Consider the following 24,966-nt stretch of genomic DNA (forward strand, 5'->3'; position numbering starts at 1 on the left):
CTCTCTCTCTCTCTTTCACGCGTGTGAATGACGGCTGACTTGTATGTTTTTGCGAGACTAAATTGTTCAATTCGTTAATAGATCGAAGCAAATCGTGATTTGCTGGATAATATTTACGTGAATTTTCGTGGCCGTGAAAAGTTATGTCAATAGAAATTCCGAAGATGAAGATAATAATGACCTATGTGTATTGATTCTCGGTTTTCTCGAAACATTAATAGAGTATCGTCAAAATCACATCGATCGAATGAGTTGCTTAAACACTCCTTTATCGAAAAATACCACAAAAATGATGTATTACTTATATGAAAAAATCAATTACTATCGGTAATCGGAAAAAATAACTTTATATTCACAATGTAATACGAGTAGAGAATTAATTAAATGAAATATGGATGGATCGGTGGTTAATTTGTTACAAAGCATTTATTCGCGCCATGACTGTTTTGATGGATTAAATGCAGTCTACGACTAGATCTTAACAATGGTAAAGTAAAATGCCGAACAAGTTGGTCGAGCCACGAGTTTTAATTTACAAAGTGGAATTCACACTCGCAATACTCCTCACAGCGCGCTAGCTGTGCAAAAGCAATGGGAGCTGCTAAAGTTTTTGGTTAATAAATTAAAACTGCAGAAGCAATTGCAATTCTGTGATATTCGTTACTCGTAATTACTTTGTCCTCCATAGACCGTCGCCGACACAAGTTTTCACAGCGCTTCGATGTGCTTTTTTCGTTCTTTTCGAGCATTCGCCAGCGAATAATTTCTCGTGCAACGTAATATTTCATTCGCACGTTTGTTATTTTTTTGTCGATCGACAGGAATTTGCGTCAGTTGATCAGCATCCAGCAAGTCACGCCCGCCAATCATTAAAAGATCGCGTAGCCAATGACGGACAGGACACGTATTATTGTGCGTCGAGGAAATCGGCATACGAAGTCAAGCTCGATTAGAAGTTTCAGCAAATGTCAGACGCTCGCACGCGCGCACGCGCGCACAACGATGCCTGTCCTAACGAGGCACCTCCGGCAAGTAAACGAGACTCGTCCAGCGATTTTTTCCGATAGCCGGCGCCGTATCGGATCGATGATGCATCTCGTAGCGCTGCGCGAACATGGAAGCGTTGACGCGTGTGAAAGCCTTGCGCGCTGGTAAAAGTGATTGTCCGGTTGAAATATAAGGCGAGATCGATGGATCGCCGCAGTAAATAACAAAAAATAAAGAACGGAGGGAACTTGCAATGCGCGTGACGTAAACCACGCTACCGACTCATCCGTCCTCGAGGCGAGCGCTCCGCGTTCTCCAGGAAATAGAAAAACAACTGTAGCTCCGAATGGTAGACTTGTAAGGAATGATTACGCACGCTGTCCCGCATCTCTATTATCTACGGACATTTGTTCCTAACCGACGAACTCGGTCTCTTGCTCCGAACCCAGGTTCCTTTTGTTGTACTTTGTGCACGATCGATTTGACGTGACATTTTTTTCTTTATTCTTTTTTACTTATTTGGTAAGAAACGCATTCCTTGTCATCCCAAGTCCTATTGATTTGATCGTTGTATCGCCGTAGATGACTTAGAATTGGAATTCCTCTAGCGTCCACCCAATTTTTCCGCGGCTGCTTCGTTCACAAGCGAAAAACGTTGGCGCGAGCGCGAGTTACCGTGGCGGGATGAAAAAGGGCGACGATCGACGTAATTTGCGCGCGGCGCAAACGAAAGGACAAAAGGCGCGAATCGGTGAGAAATGAAAACGGCTTCGATCGACGGTAGCGCTCGAGAAGTCGGGGCGTCCGCTCGAGCGTGCTGCGTACGTCCCTGCGCGAACGTGTGGCGGGGAGTCGCACCGGCGCGCACTGCATCGCTTAGAAAGCCTCTCGCGCTCGCCCGCTCGCCAACAGTTCCGCTCTCAGTCTCAGCTGCTGCAGGCAGCCTGCCGTCGCTGTCGCTCGCTGCCGCCGTCGCCGCAGCTGTCACCGTCGCTGCAGCGTGAACGCGCACAGCCGGGCCGACCTCCTCGTTCTTCGCCTACCTTCGTTTCGGCGGGAGCTTGCGTGCGCGTGTGGTCGTTACAGTGCGCGTAGGTGCGCGCGACGTTCGGCAAACGACCGCCTGCTGCCGACTCAATTGGAAAATTGCGCCGCGTTGTGCATCGAGGACTGGCGAGAGGACTTGGCGGGGCATGAGTTTGGAGTCCGCGATAAGGCACGCTCGTTGTCAAGCTGTCGCCTGGTGAGTACTCGGGCTCGTCGCGGGCTCGTCGCGGGCTCGGCGCGGTCCTCCGTCGCGGTCCTCCGTCGCGCGCGGCTGCACGCAAAGGCCAGGCGCCTCCCGCGCGTTCGCGCCGTCAGCTGTATCGTAACGCGGCAGCGCGCGGGTGGGCAAGCCTATCCCCGAAAGCTAGCTCGAGTGGGAAAAGCTCGCGCGCGCGCACGTGACGGCCGACGGCATTTTTCTCGCTGGCCAGTTTCGTTCCTGGTACGATCGAATCCGCTCGGGAGACGCGGACGTCCGGCAGTGTAAAGGAACGGCCGTGGATATGTGTGTTTGAAGGAAGGGCCCGAGTGCCATCTACAACGAGGACGCTCGGTCGACTCGAGATTCTCTTTTGTTTCGGCGCACGGCCGTGCGTGAGATATTTTTCAAAGCTCGACGAACTCGACGCAGTTGTCGTACCTATAGTTGTCCTGGGTGAATCACGACAATTCTAACTATCTTTGTCGCTCCCCCCATGCGATGAGGGATAGTTGATACGAAGTATTCAAGCAAAGAACGTAACTATCGCAGCTTTCCTTACGGTGAATGTGAATAATACATGTGTATCGCAAGGAGACAGACTCAAACTAGTGCAAAGTGAACGTAGCTTTAACAAATTTAGATTTCATAAAAATTAAATGGACGAAAATGTGGTTAACCGAATTATCGAATATAAATATTTTTGAAAAGAAGGAGATTACAAAGAAAAAAGATCGCGTGTTGCTCAAAACTGATGCTAAAGCTTTTTAGCAGATTGTAATAATACAAGGTGAAGGGATGATAGGATACGGGATGCGAGCGCTCTTACCTTCTGAGTCACAGCTGTGTTTACGCCGAGAGCGCTGCATTGTTCGAATACAATGGATCAGCTGCGATTTGCCATATTCACGTTCTCTTCGCGTTTTCTTTTTTTCTTTTATTTTATTTATTTTTTTATTCTGCTTTATCATTCGAAATTGACGGGTATCGATTTTTCCCGAAGGACCTACTTACTTGATTGAGCGAGAAAGAAAACTAAGCTTAGTTTTATGGTTTTTGATTGGTGTCCAAATTTTTACGATCGACCATCGTTAATGATTCGTCCGAACAATGCCCTGTAATTCCAATTGAATGATTTCTTGAAAGATTAATCGCCCGATCGTAAACCAATCTACGTTAATTAAGTTTCGTCGTGTAGCTATGAAACTTCAATTTTTTCATGCCGACCTCTTGTTACATTGAATTATTTTACATTTGAATTACACCTCATGTTACATTGAAATGTCGATATTTTATTTTAACGCATGCCTTCTCGACGAGCTTTCCCATGCATCGCAAAAGATAAGATCGAAATACACGAGTTTTCAGCAATTATACTTATGTCGATGCAAATTAATACTTTGACGCGAGAGGCGATTTCAGCTTGCCACCTTTACAATTCTTCGCGTATTTATTTAGACCGTCAGTTATAAAGTTAGAATAAATAAATTTAAAGAATGACTTAATCGTGGAATAAACTGCTTAAACCCTCGGTTCACCTTAAATTGCAATGCCGGTTCCCTCAAAGCTCGGTTCGTTAGATTTAGATTCCCGAATAAAGTCTCGACTATAACTGAAAAAGACAAAATTACGCGCGGTCAGACCTGCTAAATATATCTGTGCAGCGGAATAAAACAAAGACGCACGACCTAGCAACCGCCGTGCACTGTATGTGTTCTTGAATGAGAGAATGCAGAGGAGACACCAACTGAATTCGCAAAAAGGGTACGTAGGCGAAAGGAAACAAAAAAGGGAAAATACCGAGGAGATTTTTCGACAATGTTGCGTCGTCGTCGTCATCAAATTGGCGAAGAGCCAGTCGATTCCCGACATCGACGACACTCGCGACAATCAGTCTACTAATCTATATCGTACTCCCTTCGCATTATACGATATGTCTTACTCAATTTTATAATTATCTACGCAGGCTGATTTGCTCTATTTGCCGTATTATATTTTATTTTTTCCTTCCGTTCATCGCGTATTTCAAATTTCTATTTATCAAAGTTCGCATTGCTATCTTACTTTAAGTTATCAATTTCATACGCGAAGCCGAGGGCACAGTCTCCGGTTCCAAAAACTTTACTAGATTCGATTACGAAAACTTTTCTCGTAATCGAACATCTGGACGCAGTTGATTGTTCCGCTTATATTTCCTCGCAATCGAAGGCGTCCGGTCGTAAACCAGCGTCGCCGAGAGATTTTAGGCATATGTACCAATTTAAAACCGATTCAAAATACATTAAATATCTAAGTCAGAGATGCGATTCGAAACACGCAAATCCGGGGATTATTTTAATGCGTGAGACAAATTAAAAACGGCATGTAAACTTATTATCATTCTGAACAACGATTAACGAACAATAATAATTATTTAATCAAAACAATAAAATCGGATAATTGTTTCGAACCGATGATAGGTAGGGGGAAGAGTATAGGTAGCCCTTTGAAAAGATTTTAGAGAAATCAGTCAGTATAATTTTTATGATAAAAGGATGTAAAATAATAAAAATTATTAAATTTTAATTTATTCCGTAGAAGAATTATTATTTTTATTTGAAATTTTTAGTTATATTATTGCCATTGTTGAAAACTAACGTAGAGAATTTGTATTTTTTGATTGTCGTCATTTCTTAAATTCATTACATTGCAGGTCTTTGTCTATCTTTGCTTTAACCCTTAGTAGCCTGATTTACGAAAGTGATTTTTTTTTAACATTACTGGGTTTGCTTGAGGGTCTAGATGGAAAGATTAATTAATTGATTGATTAATTTCGTTGGAAAGAATATTATACAACGGTAAAATACGTACAGCCAACCTATAAAAAAAAACTAATAGTAATGTGAACATTCGGTTTAAAAGATTGGTATCAAAATTGAAACTCTAGGTTATTAAGGGTTAATGCTGGTGGCAGTGAATTGAAAGCAGCGGATTTTACCGCTTCCAGGAGTTTTTCTGGCACACTGTCACCGTATACTGTTGAATCACTATCCGAACTTAGTTTCAAAACTTACTAGAAAATAGAAAAAAGAATCTTACTTGATGTTGTCAAAACGATGTGTAGAAAGCGCGATTAAATAAGGGGAAGTCGCACAGAGTGTCAAAAAGAGATTCTTGTCTTGTATCCATTCTCGCTTCGCTCGAGAGTAAACCTCATACAATACTGGATCTTACTTTCCCGTGATAGTTAAGTAATATACTAATTTATATAACAAAATAAAGATTCTCATAATTTACAGACAAAAGTAACATGTGAATAAAAGAATTTCACACGTTAAAAAAAAAAATAATTAAGATTAGTTTCTGATAAGCACAATGTTAAAATTAAAAATCTAGGCAGCTAGTAATTGACGACTTGTTAGAATAACGTGGTGTCATCTCGTGAAAATGCGACTACTGATTGACACAATGACAAACATTCAAAGTTCCTAACAGTCGTCGTATATTAGGTCAGTGAACATTTTACTTTTTCACGATGACTCCGTAATGCGTTCACGCGATTGACCGATTGTACCTATGTATTATGAACGTGTCGGCGCCTACGCGCGGATGCCGAGGCGACGTGTGTGCCATTAATAGAGATCTCTGACATCTCGTTATGGTCAATTGTTGTTTGTTAACGACTACATCTAGCGGGCTCAATGTTGCTAGCTTCGTGTAGTTTTTTAAACCGACATGTCGCCACGTGTATTCGATGTGATCGATCTACTTCTATTTTTTTTTCAGGTCAACGCTATCAATTGATTGTCAATGTGGTTCGATCGTTAGCCACGGATTTTGTTGTTGTTGCGACTGACGTTAATTGATTTTCAATTATCAATGTATATTGATTGAATTATAATTGACGCTGAACTTGTTTAAAGTTAAAAATATGTTCAAAGGAAATTTCAATCCACTCGGTATAATAGTAGACTTCGAAAGTACTCTTGGTACATAATTCAATGAGTTTTAAATCCGATTAAAAGATCAGAGCATTGATTAATAATGCAAGCAAAGATCACGAAATCATGATTTATAAATGAGCATGAAAGTCTTGAGCTTTTTGAACTTGAACCGAAGGTAACGACTCATCCGCTTTGTTCTATTATATTAGTCACATACGCTGCTATCATAATATGGGAGCTTGATTGTTCTGCATTGATGGTAGGCGTGTGACTGTCATACAGAAGTAGAAGCTCGCTTCTTTTTGTTTACGAACTTTTATTCTCTGTTGTTTTTTTTAATTGTTAAGTTAGTTGATCTTTAAATTCTTCATTAATACAAAAGCGGTGCGATTTTCTTTCAACTTCGATTCATATTATTTGTTTTACTTGTGATACTAGCACTTCAACTCAATCGGGCTGTTCCTATTATTGTAGCTATACTTCTACATCAAAATGTATCCTAAAATAATAGTTAACTTTGGTAATGAGTTCAAATCAATGAAATAAATTATTATTATAGAAACAGTTTCACTAATTATAAGCCAAGAGACATACGACTTTGAATGTAGAGATTCATGAATTATTAAAATCAACCATTGGTTAGTTTTTACTAAATCATAATATTTGATATTAATAAAAAAATTAATTAATGACAAAATATATATTTCCCAAAAAAAATCTCATTGGAAGTTACACAAAACTAGCACAGTGAAGGCATAGTATTTTTTTCGATCTTATAGAATTCGGTGAGTGCGCTCAGGTCGTCTATTGTATAAAAGAAAGGAAGCGAATTACCGACTGATATCAACGTGTCCTTCTACCGGGAATTCAAGCAAATGAAATCTTTCTGAAAAATAAGTTTCTGACTTTACATTCGTTAGTTGCAGTGATACTTAGCATTGGTAAAAAAAAGGAGCATTGATTACGTAAAAATGGTCAAGAAATGAGAGAGAAAAACGAAATAACCATAGGATTACATAGGTGAGAAAGAGTAAGCTTTAAGATGGAAGCGAAGCTTTTTAAGTGACAGCTGTGTCGTTCGATCGATTTTAACGTGGCATACCGATGTACGTCTCTTTTCCACTTGCGACATGCCTATACGTCTGTTATAAGTGAGTTTAGATACATATCAGAACAGACCGGTGCACACTATCGACACTATCGTGCAATGCAGCCAACAGTACAGCGTTAAAAATAGCTCAGGGTCGGCATGGGAAAGCTTCTTTATTTACTGAACGTGTAACGCCGGAAACAACGAGTGCTTCGCCACTTTAGAGCGCACCTCATTTCTAATTTCCATGTGAATCGAACCGAAACACAGCTTGCCACGATCATCCGAATGTATTCGGTGCGTCCGAGCTAATTTTCTATTGGTAATGCGTGTCGCTCGTGCGCTCGAAGCTTCAAACGACGGCCATTTGCATACGGCGAAAAACATTCCTCGCGCGCGATTACGAGTCCAAAGACAAAAATTTCGCATGGCCCGTTCCTAATTCGCAGGCTGAGCTATTGGAATAAGTCGCCGAGCAGCTTTCCGCAAATAGTATGCGGCAACGCGCGGCAACGCGCGGCAACGCGCGGCAACGCGCGCTAAGTAGATTAAGTAAAGTCTTGAAGATCCAGCGCGCGTGAAAATAGGACGGAATGGAATAGCGCCGGGCTTTCAAAAGGCGCTTACTCTAAGAACGTTCGAGTAGGCGAATAACTTGATCGCTCGTTAGCGCATCGCCGAAAATTCCAAGTAGCTCATCTCGAACCCAAAACTGTCGGGAAAATCAATGGCGCGCTCTTTTCGGGGTCGGAGGGGGCTGGAGAGGGGGGAGCGTCCATTAAACGCGAATCGTATACACATTTGTTTCGTTTGCTTGCAGGAACTCTACGTGGCGGTAGAGGATGGCGGACCTGAAGAATCTTACGGTTGGCTCCGGCGCTGGCTCGCGTTACAATGGTGACGAGCAGGTGCAATTCATACCGAGCGGTAGTCATCAGGTGACCATTCGTTCTCCACCACCCACGACCATTGGCTTTGAGAATCTCAACAATGTCCTACTTGGGTATCGTCTCTTTTTACTTGTCGATTGGCCTTTCTTCCTTTCGCTTTCAACTCGTCAACTGAACTACTTTTTGATTGCCGATTGCTTTTATTCCGACCGCCCATAGCATCGCGAGAATATTCCCAAATAGAAGTGCGCTTTTGACACGTTGCTCGTTTCTTTTTGCACTGGCAGATATGAAAGCTAGCTCTGGGGGTGAAAACTTTAATTTGAGCTCCCGAGGGAAAACATAAAAGTGCACGGTTATTGCCTGCGACGCTGTAGTACGAACTACTCGCTAGAGTCTGTTCTTTAGAATAGCAATTCTACCTTTTCTTTACAATAAAAATTTCTAATTATTCTTTATCATTGGCCTTCATAAAAGCTGATGAGTAAGTTAATTGGTAACATTTATTAAATCGTTATAAGAAGTTGTTTCATGCAGACTAAGAAAATCGATATTATAAAATTTGCTATAATCCGTAATAAAAATTACTACAAAACATATTAATCGTGGCGTATATTCCGAATATAGTAAAAGTTGCTATTTAACTTTGTAAAATTACAATATTTGGAGTTTTACTATGTCCTTTTTACTAATTAAAATTTATTAAATCCCATAATAATTGCTACTGTAAACAGAATACAGGAGACTAGTTCCTTAAATTTTAATATGTATATAACAATTTTTATCGCTTCGAAAATCAACTAAATTACAATGTTATATTTGATTCGAATTATTGTCGAAGGCCACATTAATCTTGAAATTCTTCCTCGGAATACATACGATTCATCAATACATTACCCTTACAACCTATTGCTTATATATTGCGCATCTCACCCATTTATTAGTTCGAAATCTATGGCATGTAGTTAGCCGCGTAACCGCACGCATTTTTACATACATGATTCAGACTAACATTATCTTATATTGTAATGAAATATTCATTCTGCTACTTGCGAATATTGAACCGCCATCTACGCGCGGTCCTTGCGAATTATTGTCTAACCAGTTGCTTTTGCACAATATGCAATTGTTGCTATGCTTATTGTAAAAATTGTTCAAATATTAATTTTTACTGGGTATTCTAACACGTGTTTAAGTAATTATGACACAAGTTTTATTATATTATAGCTGTAATAGAAATGAATAAAAATTTAATAAACTTTATAATGGGTTGAGAATATCCCATAGTTACTATGTTTTGTAGTAAATTTTACTACAATTATATAACATTTTATTGTATACGGAATTCCTTCAGTGTACAATGTTGATTAAAAGAGAGAGAGAGAGATTGAGAGAGATATTGGAAATAATCCTTGACCCTTCATGTGTCTCGTGACCGCTTAAGTGCACTAAATATCTGCTTCGAAACGCCTTGTACGTCTCTAGTAAATATTATTAATAAGGCATTACCATCGCCAATTACTTATTCATTATCGGAATAGACTTTTTATCAAGTCGACATTGCTCGTATGAAATGCAATGTTTGCACTATATACTGGCGTTCGTTGACAGCTCACGGGCTTAATTGATAACTGCACGCGATGAGAAAAAAAATGTTCGTTGTTAAGTAGTAGGTATAAAGATATAGACCGACTTGTAATTCATGACAATAGATTAAGATTAGTCGCAATTGGGAAAAATGAGCAGATTGCAAAAGCGAAATTGAAAGGTTGAGTTATTTGGTCCTTTCGATCGTATCCAAGCGACGAACGAGCGCGCACCACTTTCTTTCGCGACGACCTATGCAGAAGTTGCGCGTTACGGTACGAGCGCGCGAAGTAGGCGATTCTCGCACGAGGGTGCGTAGTCAGTATTGTATTTGGCACGTTGGCTAAACTAGTGCTCCCAAGTAGATTTTCGTCTTGCGTGAGGCTCACGCCCGAGCGAAGCAAGGCTATTTCTCAAAACGACGCGTGGAAAGCGCCGATTCGCCGAGCATGTGCTCGATTTCGCCCTTTCCGCACGCCGCCCTCAGACGCACTACATTTATATGTTCCAACGTTTGTCCGGACAATGGATGACATTATCGAGTTTGAAAGATTTTTATTTATATAAACGAGCTTCAAAACTCAAACAACTGTATGCCGCGTAAACTTTCAAGTCTGGCAATTAGTCTCAAGTTGGCCAACGAAATACGTATACACAGCTTGGTAAAGTAAATAAGAAACTGTTGCAGACAATCTAAAGCAGAAAAAGCGAGCCGGTAAAATTATACGCGTCTGCGCGTGGCCTGGGAAAATTTGCACGAGAACACCTGGCAGACTCGCGCGATGGTTCTGATGTTGGGGGCGCGATTCGATCGCTACCTTTTTGACCCAAATTCAGAGGATCCCTCTCTTGGGATGTGTCTTTCTTCTCATTGGCTTCTCCGATAGCGGCACGTTAATTCGCGCGTCACACAATTATCAGGCTAAATTACTGGCATTTCGACCTTGTCTTTGCACCTATAGTGAAGATAAAGATGTTACCACTAAATGTGACCCAAAAGAAAGCCAGTTAATCTTTTCTTTTGTGATCGAGTGGCTTTTCACGCTGTGAAAAAGCTGTTGACTACGCGCAAGTCTTCAAAGCAGTTCTGACTATTCACTTGGTGATGTGTCGTCGATTTAAAAAATTGATTATTCGCCGTTTGCATTTCTCTTGAAATACGTTTGTTTGTCGTCTTAGAACGGAATTTTCGTCAATCGCATGGAGAGTCACGACAACGGTGGACTTGGTTGGCTGTGGATTCTATCGCGCGTGAAAAAACAAAAGCGAGGACTCTCGGTGAAAATCTTTTGGGGTGAGGTCGTAAGTTGCGAGGGAGAAGGAAAAGAAAAGCCTTTACAAAAGAGAGCTCGAGTCAAGTACAAATTGATCATCGCTCACTTCTGGACGACCTTCGCTCTCCCCGCGTGCGCCTTCCTAAAAGTTGGAATTACTTGTTCTGTATATGCTACGCAAAGAGCAGAGAGCCACGTGATCTTTTTTTTTTTCGTCGATACAAAAAAGAGTCTAGCTGATGCGCAACTTCGCAGGCTTTGCGGCTTTTGTTCGGCGAACAAAGTCCCTCGCTGTATACCGAAAGGTATATACTTGTTGAACAAATGATTTTGCACCTCGACGATTTCGTTTTCGACAACTGACGGGCGATAATCTTCGAATAGGAAAAGATACGAATTGTGGATTTATCGTACAATTTGGCATGATAAATTAAACGCGATAGCGTTTTTCGCGAGAACCGTTGCATAACAAAAATATAGCGTTGAGTAAGTCTCTCGAGATAAGCTAGACTTTTAAAATTCATATATACTCATTTATTGATTCCAGATTTAAATGTAAGCGATGCTCACACTTTATACGATTCAATTTATTATTTAAACTCGAGGAGTCGTGATTTTCCTTGAAGTGTCATCGAATAAAGCATTAATGATTAAAAAAAATTTGGAAGATTTTGACGTTCTAAAACGTTTTTTCAATAACTGTTACTTATAATAATGTATTCGATCTTTCTTTAGATGACAACGTCGAATTCAAATCAATAGTCATGCAGCACATTTTTGGTGTCACAGTTTATACAACTCATGACATTGGAAAAATTTTACTTTGAAATCTGAAAGACTTCTATCGTAAGAAAATCTGAACGACATTGATCCATAGTAAATTCTTCTGCCATCCCATCAGATAACTTAGAAAATGTAAATTGGCGAAAAACGGCGAAAGTAGCTTCGTTCATGTCACGTATAAAAGTAGCATCACAGGCGATAATATTCAACTATTGCACTGCAATTCATTCGCGTCGCGGAAATAGAATGAAGTAATTGCCACGATCAGCCGAATGATAACAGAGAAAGAGAAAGAGACTTGTGACGAAATTTAATCGCACTCGAGAATTATCTTCGCGAATAATCAGACTTCCACGTAGATAGCTGGATATTCGCCAAACGACGCGGTCATTGACAGCAATCGCTGACATTACGGCACTAGTTACACACTTTCTGCTTGGAAAACACGCCGTTAAACGTGCGTTACAACGAGGCCTCGATCATCGAACCACGTTTATTTTCATTTCCGCTCGAGAGTCAAGGAAGGGCGGTCGCGCGTCGTCGGGGCGACACGTGCGGCGTCCCGTGGCGCGGAACGCGAATTTCGATTGCGCGCGACGGCGCCGCGGAGGAAAAACGCGCCCCGCGCGTCGAGCAGCGGAAAGAAGTCGCGCGCGAGACGCGACGTTTCCCCTTCTCCGTCTCTCCCTCTCTCTCTCACTCTCTCAAGCGAGTTGACGGATACGGCACGTGGACGAGAGGAGCCGCGTGCGTGCCTTCGCTCCCTGGCGCGTCACTGCACTCCGACCTTAAACTCCCGCAGAAAATTCGACGCACTTAATTGCGCCGAGCTTTCGGTTGCGTCGACTTTATATGGGAGCCCTGCGGGGAGAGACAATTCGCTTGATTAGCTGGATCATTAGCTTTATCACTGGCGCAGCGGGCAAACGAGTCGTTCACGAGCTACTGCTTCTTTCGTTATTTTCTTTTTCCTTTTACGTAAAAGCGAGTTGCAGGTTGATAACGTGACTAAGATGCGTAGATTCGTTTTTTTTTTCGCAAAAAGAAAAATTGATTACGCGCAGCACATAAAGGAACAAAGAAAATTAACTTAACCGAGAGTACTAAGAACTTTAATCATAAAGTGGCACAGTTTCGATATGCAAATAGTGTTTGCAGAAGGAAAACAAAAAGGCAGTGCGCGTGCGGCGAAAAAAAGAAGCTGGATTTACGATATAACATTTGGATTTACAGCTGAGGGTGACTCATCATCAACACGTCTGCCGCTAATGTACGTTCGTAGCGGAGGTTCTTGCTCTTCCTTTCTCTCTCGTTCGGTATCTTTGACCTGCGAAACGTGTTTTTACGCCGCGCGTGGACGAGAACTGTTCAAGGGTTAAAACTAAAGCAACGACATCGCCATTGAAGTATCCTAAGTAGTGAAAAGTTTCCAAAATAGGAACACTCGTCGCAGTCCCCGAAAATTATTCGCTTGGTTGCGATTTGGCGTTAAACCGCTTCGGAGCTTTCTCGCTCGTTGTGTACCTGTCACGGTCCTGACGTACGTTGCGCTTCGCTAGCGATGATCCGGACGGAAGCGTCGAAGCGATCATTCGTTGTTCTTTCGGCCAAGCTTGCCGGGCCATACGGAAGCACCCGCGGCCTCGCACGGCGTTCGACGAAGCGTTTCGTTCGTGGTTGCGATGCGTTTGCTTCGTTTGCACAGCCGCAACGGCAGTACCGGTCACCGCGACAACGCTCTCGCGCTCTGTCGTCCACGCGATGAACTTTCGACGGCACCTCGCCTCTGCGTCGATAAGCTGCTCAACGCCAGAACGTATCGCGATCGGCTCGGTGAAACCCTTCGGAAGCTCACTCAAGAGTCAGTCGCGAACGCGGAAAGGACAAAGGAAGAAAGCCGCGAAACAAGCTCGCGCGCGCCAGGCAGATATACATCGGCGTTTCAATGAGGGCATGCACTTGAACGCGTCGACCGTACAGGCTGCGACGCGCCTATCTCGTTTATTTCTCAAATTCCCTCGCGACGTCGTCGTATACTTGTGACCATCGCGCGCGAACACATTCTTTTCGGAATACGCTGCAAATATTTTCGCGGCTTCGATGTTCTTCGTTATGGGGATCGGTTACGCATGCCTCGCATGCATTACGGAGCAGCTCGAGCGCAGCGGCGAGCTTTCGTATATATCTAGAGCCAGCGTTTGGTATCGATTCGAGAACTTGTCTTATGTATATAGCAGCGCGCACATGCACGGCGTCTGCAAATTATACAAGCCACTATCCAAATAAACTGCTCGGCTATTTTCGACGTTAATACGTACGCACACGCACACACACACACACGCGCGCGCGCGCTAGTCATAACCGGCCGAGACGGGCTTTGAATTATCCAAGCGCGGCGGCAGTCTTACGTGGCGATGCCGCTCGCGGATACAGATTGCTTCGTGAATACCAATTTTCGAAATGCTGTCTTGCTCGTTCATCGCTTTTTCAATGATGTCTACTCGCGTGTACATATATATATATATATATATATATATATATACAATATATATCTGGGTCACCTATTTCGGGAACGTTGACACTTTGGCAGGCACATTTCGCTTCGGCGGAGAGATAACGATGCGTTCGAAAAATAAACTCGCCAATGCGACTTTCATCCTTGCAACGCTTATTTTTCCACGGAGTAAAAGAAGTTTGGCATTGACTTGCTACTGCGTAAGCACAACCATAATCGATATTCCATTTTCATAAAACTTCGCGCGGTATCTCGTGTCCGATAGTTGGCAGTGCACAAGGTTGATGGTAACATTAAAAATAAAGTCGCGCATCCACCGCTGAGAGGATGAGCGACTGAATTCCGCGCGAGGTCTTTGGTGTCGGACGCATGAAAAAGAAAAAAAGTGTCGCTTGAACTTTCAGAGGCTCGCAGAACAATCTGCACTGTGCGTGCAACGGCTCGGCGACCGCAGCGACGACCAACGGTAGCTGCAACAGCAGCGTGCTGGCGCGCAAAGTGCCGAACCACAGCCCGGGTCAGCCGTCGAAGAAGCCAGCGGTCGCGTTGACTCACCTGCCCAAGAGGCCGCCCGTCGATATTGAGTTTAAGGATCTTGCCTACAGCGTTTCCGAGGGCAGACAAAGAGGTAATGTAGCCATCGATTTTCTTTTTCATTACTTTTCGTTTGCGCACACACGACTTTGAAGAACGAGAGCGAAAGCCTCGATCCGTTAACGACTTTACTTTGAAAAGTGGGCCGTGCGGGTGCACATTGTAAAATGCCCCGGACTATCGTTTTCGCGTGCTCGCCTCTCGAAAAATTTGGACGAGAAAGATTTTTTTTGTCTTTTTCATTTTTCACTTGCCTTTGCCTAACCACGCGTCTGAGATTACGCGCTCGTTCTGCAACAAACGGTGTCACGCCGCGAAGACCCTGATTCCATTTCTCTAAGCTGTCGCGCGTGGCACCGAAGTCTTTCAATCCGCGAAAAAGAAAAACCGATTACCTATAAAGCAAAAAAACAGCCGTGGAAAAAAAAAGCAAGAAGCGCGTTGTTTTGTTCCTCGTAGGTTGTTTTTTCTCTTTTGCAAAGCTCGCGTTGCATTCGTCGTCGTCGCCTCGGGGGAGCGAACAAAGTGAACGACCCTCGGTTGCGCGAGCCGTAAAATCGATATGGACGTTCCTCAATTGCGCAGATACTCTTTCTCTCTCTCGGTGCGCTTGCACCTGCCATGCACGTTATATGCTTCTAGGATTGATAGCTTTTCTTCAATGGATCTATAGACTTTGAAAAGCAACGAGTCTTTATGGTCGGAATTTGAAATTGCAATTAGTTTGACGACGAGGCTGGTTTTTGATGAGCGTGACACAGTTCACGTAGAGGTGATGACCGGCAACAAAATTAAATTTATTACTTATTTTTGCCAGGTCGGATCGATGGGCTTCAGTGTCATCATGAATATTTACACGCTGAGCTCGGGAATAGAAGCGCGGAAAAATTTCGAATTACGCGGAGGTGGGTGAATTGAGTTGTCGCTTGTCACGATTGGAACGGACGGTTGTGACGTTAAATTGTTACGCTTGCAATTTGCCATACGTAACATTCTATATTCCTCGCGAGTAGAATAAGAGATAATTATGTTTGAACGAGCGAAATTCCAGTCGTGTGACGGCTGCGAGGAAGACAGGAGGGCGGGCCAATATAGAAAATAGTAAGCAGGTCGTGTAAATATAACGATCACTCGATTTTATTGTACGAGTGAAATATGAAAAGAAAACTGTGGAGTTGTCGCGACACTCTTGACGACGACAAGGTTGTCCGGAATTCAGAGGTCAAAGTTGAGACTTTGAAAGATTCCAACGGGCTCGGTTGATAAACTTTGACATTGTTTGTGTTTCAGGCTACAAGACTATACTAAAATGCGTGCAAGGAAAATTCAGATCTGGAGAACTAACTGCCATAATGGGCCCTTCCGGCGCCGGGAAGAGTACGCTCATGAACGTTCTCGCTGGATACAAGTACTTATTACCTTTATCGTTCTTTCTCTGACGTGAAAAATAATTGGCCGATAAGCCAATTGTTATTCTCTCGGAAGTTGACCGATTCGTCAAATCGTTTGAGGCATATCGCGAGACCGCGAGGGTTGAACCGCTGCGATCCTGTCTTTGCCATTTGAGAAAATAACTCGAAGCGACGAATATGCCAAATAGAGCGGTGATAACGCGAACGTTGATTTTAATTGAACGCAACGACAAATGCCAGAAAAGAAATAAAGCTCCGGCCTTGAGACAGGGCGGCTCTTAGCTCGAAATAAAGGGACGCTGCGGATAAGAAAGAAAAAAATAGTAGCGTGCGCGTGCATTATTCTCGGTCGCTTTTCGGGCCAGCTTGCAGCGCCTGAAAAGTCGTCGCTACGCGCGGCGATCGCGCAGCCGTCTCCGGCACCGGCGAATGAATAATTAAAGAAAACCGGCAGTCGATCGCAGCGATGATAAAGGGGAGAGCGCCCGCCTATATGACTCTTTGACCTACACGCTGACCCAGTTCTCGCTAACAATTTCGAGTTGCGCGCACTATTGTCCCGTTTGCGAGTGAGCAGCACGTGCTGTCGATGCAACCGTGTCGCGCGCAAAACAATGCAACGTTACCATTAACGTCGGCGTCAAACGGCACCGTGTCTTTTGTCGTGTTCTTGCAGAACGTCAAATTTAAGCGGTTCAGTTTTGATCAACGGAAAAGACCGAAATCTGCGAAGGTTTCGCAAAATGTCCTGCTACATCATGCAGGACGATCGACTTCTGCCACACCTGACCGTCTTGGAGGCGATGACGGTTTCCGCGAATCTCAAACTCGGCAAGGACATCAGCGCGTCCGCCAAAAAAGTTGTGGTGAGTTGTCTCGCTCGCGAGTCGGGGACGGCTGTGTATTATCGCCTGCCGATGTTGTTCCGAGCAGATCGAGGAGATCATCGAAACGCTCGGCCTAAGCGACGCGAGTAATACGCAAACCCATTGCCTGAGCGGCGGCCAAAGAAAGAGACTGTCGATCGCCTTGGAATTGGTCAACAATCCGCCAGTTATGTTCTTTGACGAGCCTACCTCCGGCCTCGACAGCTCTTCCTGCTTCCAGTGCCTCAACTTACTCAAGTCCTTGAGCAGAGGAGGTCAGTAATGCTTCGCAGCTTCCGCGCTCTCTTTCCCGTCGATCTCAAAAAATCATTTCCCGCGACATTCGCAGGTAGAACGATCATTTGTACGATTCATCAGCCGAGCGCGAGACTGTTCGAGATGTTCGATCACCTGTATCTGCTGGCGGAAGGTCAGTGCATCTACCAGGGCAACGTGAGCGGCTTGGTGCCCTTCTTGTCGTCGATGGGCCTCGATTGCCCGAGCTACCACAATCCCGCCGATTACGGTGAGATTTTTTCACTCGATCGCGATCGCTTTCCAGAAGCCACCATATCAATGCCAAATCCGTTATCAAAATTGCCAGTCATGGAAGTAGCATGCGGCGAGCACGGCGAGTGCGTGCACAAACTGGTCTGCGCGGTGAACAACGGCAAGTGCAATAACTACCGCAGTTACCAGGCAGCCTTGAACGCCGCCAATTCCGTGGTATCCAACGACATTGCCAAAGTGTCGACGCCGCAGGAAGATAAGGAATTGCCAAGCAACGGCAGCAATGGCAAATCGACAGTAGTGGCAGTTCAGCCCGAAATGGCAAGTCTCCTGCCGAACGGAGTCGCTAAGCCTCCAGCTGCCACTGTCACGTCGAGTAATGGCAATGGCTCGACTGTACTGAATATACCTGTATCGTGCACAACTTCGTTACTCGACAGTGCCGAGAGTATCGAGCAAAAGGTCGGTTTTCCCACCAGCGGATGGTCGCAGTTCTGGATATTACTTAAAAGGACTTTCCTCTCGCAGATGAGGGATATGGTGAGTCCCTTCGCACCGCTGCATAAGTGAACGATCAATGAAACATAAACTTGCTTCCTTTCAGACGTTGACGAGGGTCAGACTGATTTCACACATAATCGTTGGCTTTCTAATCGGTGCAATTTACTACGACATCGGCGACGACGCCTCGAAGGCAATGAGCAACGCCGGTTGTGTCTTTTTTACCGTCATGTTCATCATGTTCACAGCCATGATGCCAACCATACTCACCTGTAAGTACACGAAAATCAGCAATCAGGCAGGCGATCCGAGCGAGCAATAAATTATTGACTTGCAGTTCCTATGGAGATGGGTGTTTTCGTGCGAGAACACTTGAATTATTGGTACTCACTGAAGGCATTTTACCTGGCGAGGACCTTGGCCGACATACCATTTCAAGTGAGTAAGAATTCCTTAAGGATATCGATGTACCGTGCATCCATCAAAGAGATCCAAACTGATGGATTTGTTTCCTTTTCATCGTAGATGGTGTACTCGATAGCTTATGTGCTGATAGTGTACTTCATGACGTCACAGCCGCTGGAAACCGAGCGGTTCATGATGTATCTGAACATTTGCATTTTGACATCATTGGTCGCCCAGTCGATCGGTTTACTGATCGGCGCAGCGATGAGCGTCGAGGTAAGGGGCGAGGGGGAGAGGAGGGAGGGGGAGGGGGGGGGGGAGACAAGCGTCCCATCGTAAAATGGTATGTGGCGATTGCTCGCAGACGGGTGTATTCATCGGTCCGGTGACGTCGGTGCCGATAGTGCTGTTCTCGGGCTTCTTCATCAACTTCAGCGCGATGCCGTATTACCTCAAGTTCCTGCCCTACGTGTCGTACATGAGATACGGCTTCGAGGGGGCGATGATCACCGTGTACGGCTACGACCGCCAGCCGCTCAAGTGCAGCGAGGACTTCTGCCTGTACAAGAAGCCCAGGAAGTTCCTCATGGACATGTCGATGGATCACGCCGTCTACTGGATCGACGCCACCGCGCTCATCGGCATCCTCATCGGCGTGCGCATCATCGCCTACTTCGTGCTCAGGCTGAAGCTGCGCTCGCTGCGCTAAGCGCCAGCAGCTCGTCCATCGCCACCACCGACAATAATAACGCGTTGCGATCTCCGACTCGCTGCCGTTGCGAGACCGAGCTCCTCCATTCGTGGCCGACCGCCGCGGCAGACGCTCGCGGATTCTCTTTTGCGTTCTCGGTGCCAATGACTGATTGCGCTACGACTGAACATTGAACAATGAACGATTCTTCCTCGATGTACGACAAAGGGGCCCAATCAACGTTTCTAGGTGTCGACAATAACTCTCTTTGCAGACTCTTTACATTATAGGCGTCGAAAGATTTTTGTGATAGCAATCGCTCATTCGATCCTCTCGTCAAGGACTTGATTTATATTACCGATCGATGCACACACCTACGCGCGCGCGCTCTACACAATTATCGTTCATTGTTCGATCTCCGTCGTCAGCTATAAACAATCGTCGGCACGATGGATCCGGCTCCGTCTCGGCACGTCACTTTTATACTTAGGCACTTATACTGAAAGCGAGAATGACAAAGAAAGAGCGATCGCGCGAATCGTCGATCGCCGCCGAATCGACCATCCCCTACTTGGCGCGCCACTAACACACGAAACAAATCAAATACGGAAACGGCAAGTTCATCTATTGTGTAATTAACGCATGTAGACGCGATTATCGCTAGAAATTCAAGTCGCTTCGCTGCGCGATTCGTCGGAGCCAGAAAGAGGTAACCACACACGTATACACGTGATGTTTTTTCTATAGAGGGAATCGGTCAATTAATTGATATTGTGTGACAAGTCGCGACTCGAAAGTATGTATAACGTAGCGTAAAGTTGCCTTAGTTCTTTGTGGTACTACCGCTGATACATTTATAAACAAAGCAACAATAGAAGACAAAACACACGTTCGTATTATAAGTACATATTTAGGAACATACCTTGTAACGTGTATTCGAGAATCTTTCTTTTTTCTTTTTCATACCGATAATTCAACTGCAACACACGCTACTCGTTCCGTTAACGCGATATTAACAAAAGGTCGACTCTGGGTTATTGCAAGTCGGTCGATTTCCCTCGTCGGCCAAAAAATATATTGTATTTATAGGGTGGAAAACAAGGTAAAATAAGATACTTTGTGATAAGCTCAAGAAACTTTCTCCGTGCCCTGTTCAGCGGAATTTCGGTTGTCCCGCGAGTGTGTTGATTTTTATCGTGTTTCAGTTCAGACGTGACTGTGATATGGACGCGAAAACGTTATTGTGTTTGCTCGGGTGATTGTTTCGGTGTGTTTCTCAAGACGCGACGCGATAGCGCGTGTTTTAAACTGCACAGAACCGAGAGAGAGAGAGAGAGAGAGAGAGAGAGAGAGAGAACACGAGAAAATGATACACGCCATGGTCTCTTTACCACCGTCGAAAGATCTTTTTTTATTTGCATTGGTGCAACTCATGAATTAGGTTTATCCTTTATGTTCCGGAACAAATAGCTCGTATTTAATTTTAATTTTTTGTATGACACTATACATTATAAGTAGACAATTGTATAAGTTTTTATCACTTTTTACGTATGTATTATACGCTTATTTATCGCACGAAGAGCAAGCCATTTTCTGAATACTTGTTCCATTGAGCTGTCAATAATGCTCTACATTGCAAATGGAAATCTATTCGACACTGACTTTGTTTTGATGTTTTATTACTGCGAAGCTGTCACCCTTTTAGTTCATGTATTTTTAACTATATAGGTTTATAAATATGACCAATTTCGTTTTATTCAATAAATTATATCAAAGTTATTTTACTGCACCTTATTGCATTGTTCATTTACGCGCTGTTTTATACTTTTATTTCTGTCACGCAAATTTCTTTGCAGCTTTTTCATTATCCTTATTCTATTGATTTTTATTACCTCCAGCACGTAAAATGTTTCTTGTTTGACATCTTAATTTTACCTAGGTGAAATAATGATCCGTGTACTTTGTAAACTACACTGCGCCAAAACTTACAATTTTCCTCTATCAATCATTTAGAGGATTGAAAAACCATTCTGACGCTCAATTTTTTTTTTTAATTTACTCGGTACATTTGTAAAAAAGAATATTTAATATAGTCAATTAAGCGTATATTTTAATGCTACTTTTATAGCACGTACTAGGCGTGTTTCCATTGGGGGTAGTAGGAAAATTAATTGGATTAGAAAACGTTACGACAAGTTAATTTATTGTCATAATTTGCTCGTAAAATAGTCTGGAGAAAAGCTCGATGAATTAGGATTTCACTAATTGACTTATACCGCACGAAATCGCTGGGTTCTAGTACATTGGACAGATATTAAAAGCGTCTCATTTTACTAGAACAGTCTGTAGTGATGAGAATAATCTTTCAGGTATAATCGACTAGTCATGAAAAAGAGACGATATACGTCGAGCGGTATTTTCGCGTAACTGTCATGTTTATTCAAATTATAAATTAAAACGTGAAGGCTGAGCGACTTGTTGACGAATTTCACAAATAAATGAAGAGGACAGCAAAAGAGAATGCTAAGGAATTTTCGACGCCTCGAAGCTGCCACGCCAAACACTTTGTAGGCATTAAGATGCTGCCGAGATTTGCCTGTGCGTTTGTACGTTCAAAAGAAATGTGTAAATCTTCAATTAGACGTGCCATTATTTCGAATCTACGACAAATGCAAATGTAACACGTGAATGTATAACATTTTTACTGTCACACTTATTCTCGGCGCATGCGTTTTTGTGCTTTTGTAACACTATTTTTCGCATCTCACTCACACGAAAGATAATACAAATGAAAGAAAAAAAAAACGTTTTAAATGCCCACAATAACTTTTCGAGTCTACGATCTTTCTTTTTTTATCAGAGGAAATTCTTCTAGAGACTTTATGGAACTTGCGTGAAAAAAAACTACTATAAAGTTTTTAAAAATTTTACTCCGTAACGATCCGACGCGTCTCAGTGATTTGCATAAAATAGTATATCGAAATAAAATGAAAAATTTGTATTAGCCACAAATGGTATATTTATAAACAAAAAATATATAGTTCAAAAGTGAAATAATTACATTAATAGTTGCTTGCTTAAAAGAAGCAAACTTTTAAAGACCAATCACTGGCTGCCTCAACATTTGCTTTTACAGAAGCTAAATTTTCTTTTTAAACTGACGGTAAAGACAGTAATTTGTACGCAAAATTAAAAGTTACGGGATATGTATAACGATTTCTTAATTAATCAAAGCAGATTGAAAATTGCACGGTACAGTTAATACAATTCAGATAAAAGAAACATAAATTGAATTCATGAGAACATAGTCTGCAACCCAACAAAGACTTTTAACGTAAAGTCTTCTAAGAGAGACTTGAAAATTAACTGTTGAAAAAACATTTTTTTAGATAACGCCATAACAGTTTGCTGCAGATATTAAAAACAAACAACAAACGGCGCTAAAAGAAAGACTTGCAAAGCTACGAATAACGCGATGAACTATGCAATGATACAGGAAAATGGATATGGAAAATAAACATTATAAAGCCTTCAGGCGCAAATCAACAATATACCCATTATAAACAGCATTCAACGATAAATTTCATGTTTTGATTGCAAAACATTTACAACATTATTTTTTCAGTATTCCTTATATTGTACAATTCAGCCGTTGCGATATGAATACCAATTTAGTTAAATATGATGCGGTAAATTTGAAATAATAATTTTATAAAATATATTTTTTATATAATGCAGTTACATTTATTTTTCATAAACAGTTGGACATATTACAAAAAAATTGAAATAATTCATATTAAAAAATGTTGATTTGATAAAACCATTTTTGGCGGCAGTAAAGTCTTATAAAAAATTAATGTTGATAAATTTTTTATACAACAGATGTAAACGAAAATCTTGGAAAAAGCTTTAAATTTAATGTTGTTAAAATGAAAAATTCATAGTTTCTTTTGCATTTAAATAATCAATTGAACGAATGGATTTGAAGACGGAGACAAATGATTTTCTTATTGCTTGTTACATCCAATGAGTACATTATCGATTTAACGTCAATTACACGTCATACTGATTAGCTGAGTTAATTAAACAAAGAGTCTCAATTTTCACAGTTATTGCAACTGACCGCTTACAATAATAATAATAAATGCATATTAAAACTTTAGCATAAACACCCGCGGGCGGCTGTATATGTCAAATGAATAGTATAAAATATATCTGAAATAATACTAATTACAAATGATTATAGAGTAAAGTATAACCTACATCCACGTATAAACATAAACGACACGCTATAAATGATATTAGAATATAAATGACAGTTATCGTACATGTTGTGATTGTTTATTGAATGCGCGCTTGTAATAACTAAACAAACAATAGTTTCTACGTGATTATCGCGAAAAAAACAAAAAATGTATCTCATAATATACGTGTATGTAGATGTACACAATTGCGCATGAACTGTCATAATCGAGAATCGAAAATATAGAAGTAAATAAACCTCGACGTTTTATATGACGAATTTATAATAAACCACGATTCGTATGACTTATCATTCACATTCTATTAGCAGCACATAATAAACGCAAGTCAGTAAGCCAAACAGTTTATAGCTATAGGAATGTAATCGTTCAAGTTCATAACTAAAATGGAAAATACGGAAAAATATGGATGTGCTAGAAATAGATCGATAAAACGATAGTTATTGGAAAAGAGAGATAGAGATTGCAAAGTTAAGACCACATACTTACAAGCATGCATACCATTTTTTCAAATAACGTAATTTTTATACAAAAAAAAACATTAATCAAAACAGAAAAAAAATTATAGGATAAAACCATGGACGAGAAAAGTGACAACCTTATGAGACTGTGATCGATGATGCAAGATAACGATTTTATATTGTAAAGAGAATGTCAAAGACACTCGCCTTTCCAACGCGTATTTGTGTGGATCATGTTGGTACGAGTAAATGATTGGATGATAATGATGATAATGAAATGATAATAAAGGATTACATTTGATTTAATTAATAAGTTCACTTCTTCCAAGATTCCCATTTCCTTTCTTCTCGATTCCATAAATATTTATTTAGATAATGATCCCTGAGGGCCAGAATTAAAATTTTTTCTATGAAAATAGACGAAAAACAACAGTGTTTGAATGCTTATTATTCAGTTCCTGTGACCGCTAGAAACATTATAAAATGCAGCAAAAGAGATCTTTACGGAGAAAAATGTTTTGCGCGGTATCGGAGGCTAGTGGAATACATGGTTTTTCCATTTTCAAAGCAATATTGTGTTTATAATCAATGACGAACTTTTTTGTTTCAAAAAATAATTATCTTGTATTTTTTCATTTGCTGCCAACTAATGATATGATCACCAAATAACCATTTGTCATCGAATAGTTTTGAATTTCTTTTATATCGAAGTTTATTTTGAAATACCAAACCGTAAAATCTTGAATGATGCTTATAAAACGGATGAATATCATAACTCTTTTTAAAATTTTAAGATTAGAAAAAACAGCCAAATGTTTATCTTAGATATTCTGGCTGATATTAATATAATCGTATAAAAGCTGTATAAGAGCTTATCCGAAAAACGTCAAACTGTCAAGTGATCCGAGTAAATGGAAATACTTATTCATCACTCTACTTTTAGAAGGCTATACTTTGAAAAGCTTATTG

General features: G+C 41.8%; 1 protein-coding gene across 1 annotated transcript; it reads left to right on the top strand.

Annotated features, from left to right (window-relative positions):
- The first annotated feature begins 1,908 nt into the window (after positions 1-1,908).
- On the top strand, positions 1,909-19,439 carry LOC131663632 (ATP-binding cassette subfamily G member 4-like). Its single transcript, XM_058934132.1, has 12 exons — positions 1,909-2,230; positions 8,067-8,249; positions 14,700-14,923; positions 16,180-16,297; positions 16,978-17,167; positions 17,235-17,442; positions 17,517-17,693; positions 17,772-18,217; positions 18,282-18,450; positions 18,516-18,616; positions 18,704-18,859; positions 18,948-19,439. Exons 2-12 carry the CDS (start codon positions 8,089-8,091, stop codon positions 19,290-19,292), a joined length of 2,295 nt encoding a protein of 764 aa, XP_058790115.1. The 5' UTR covers positions 1,909-2,230; positions 8,067-8,088; the 3' UTR covers positions 19,293-19,439.
- The last annotated feature ends 5,527 nt before the right edge of the window (positions 19,440-24,966 follow it).

Source organism: Phymastichus coffea, unplaced genomic scaffold, assembly GCF_024137745.1.
Source record: "Phymastichus coffea isolate CEN01 unplaced genomic scaffold, Cenicafe_Pcof_1.1 PCOF00036, whole genome shotgun sequence".
Classification (NCBI taxonomy): Eukaryota; Metazoa; Arthropoda; class Insecta; order Hymenoptera; family Eulophidae; genus Phymastichus; species Phymastichus coffea.

Bases quoted from the DNA above. Each gene is read 5' to 3' on its own strand.
- LOC131663632 (XM_058934132.1), top strand. From the start codon at position 8,089: ATGGCGGACCTGAAGAATCTTACGGTTGGCTCCGGCGCTGGCTCGCGT. The intron at 14,924-16,179 runs GTAATGTAGCCA...TTTGTGTTTCAG, and splicing joins TTCCGAGGGCAGACAAAGAG to GCTACAAGACTATACTAAAA. The intron at 17,443-17,516 runs GTCAGTAATGCT...CGACATTCGCAG, and splicing joins CAAGTCCTTGAGCAGAGGAG to GTAGAACGATCATTTGTACG.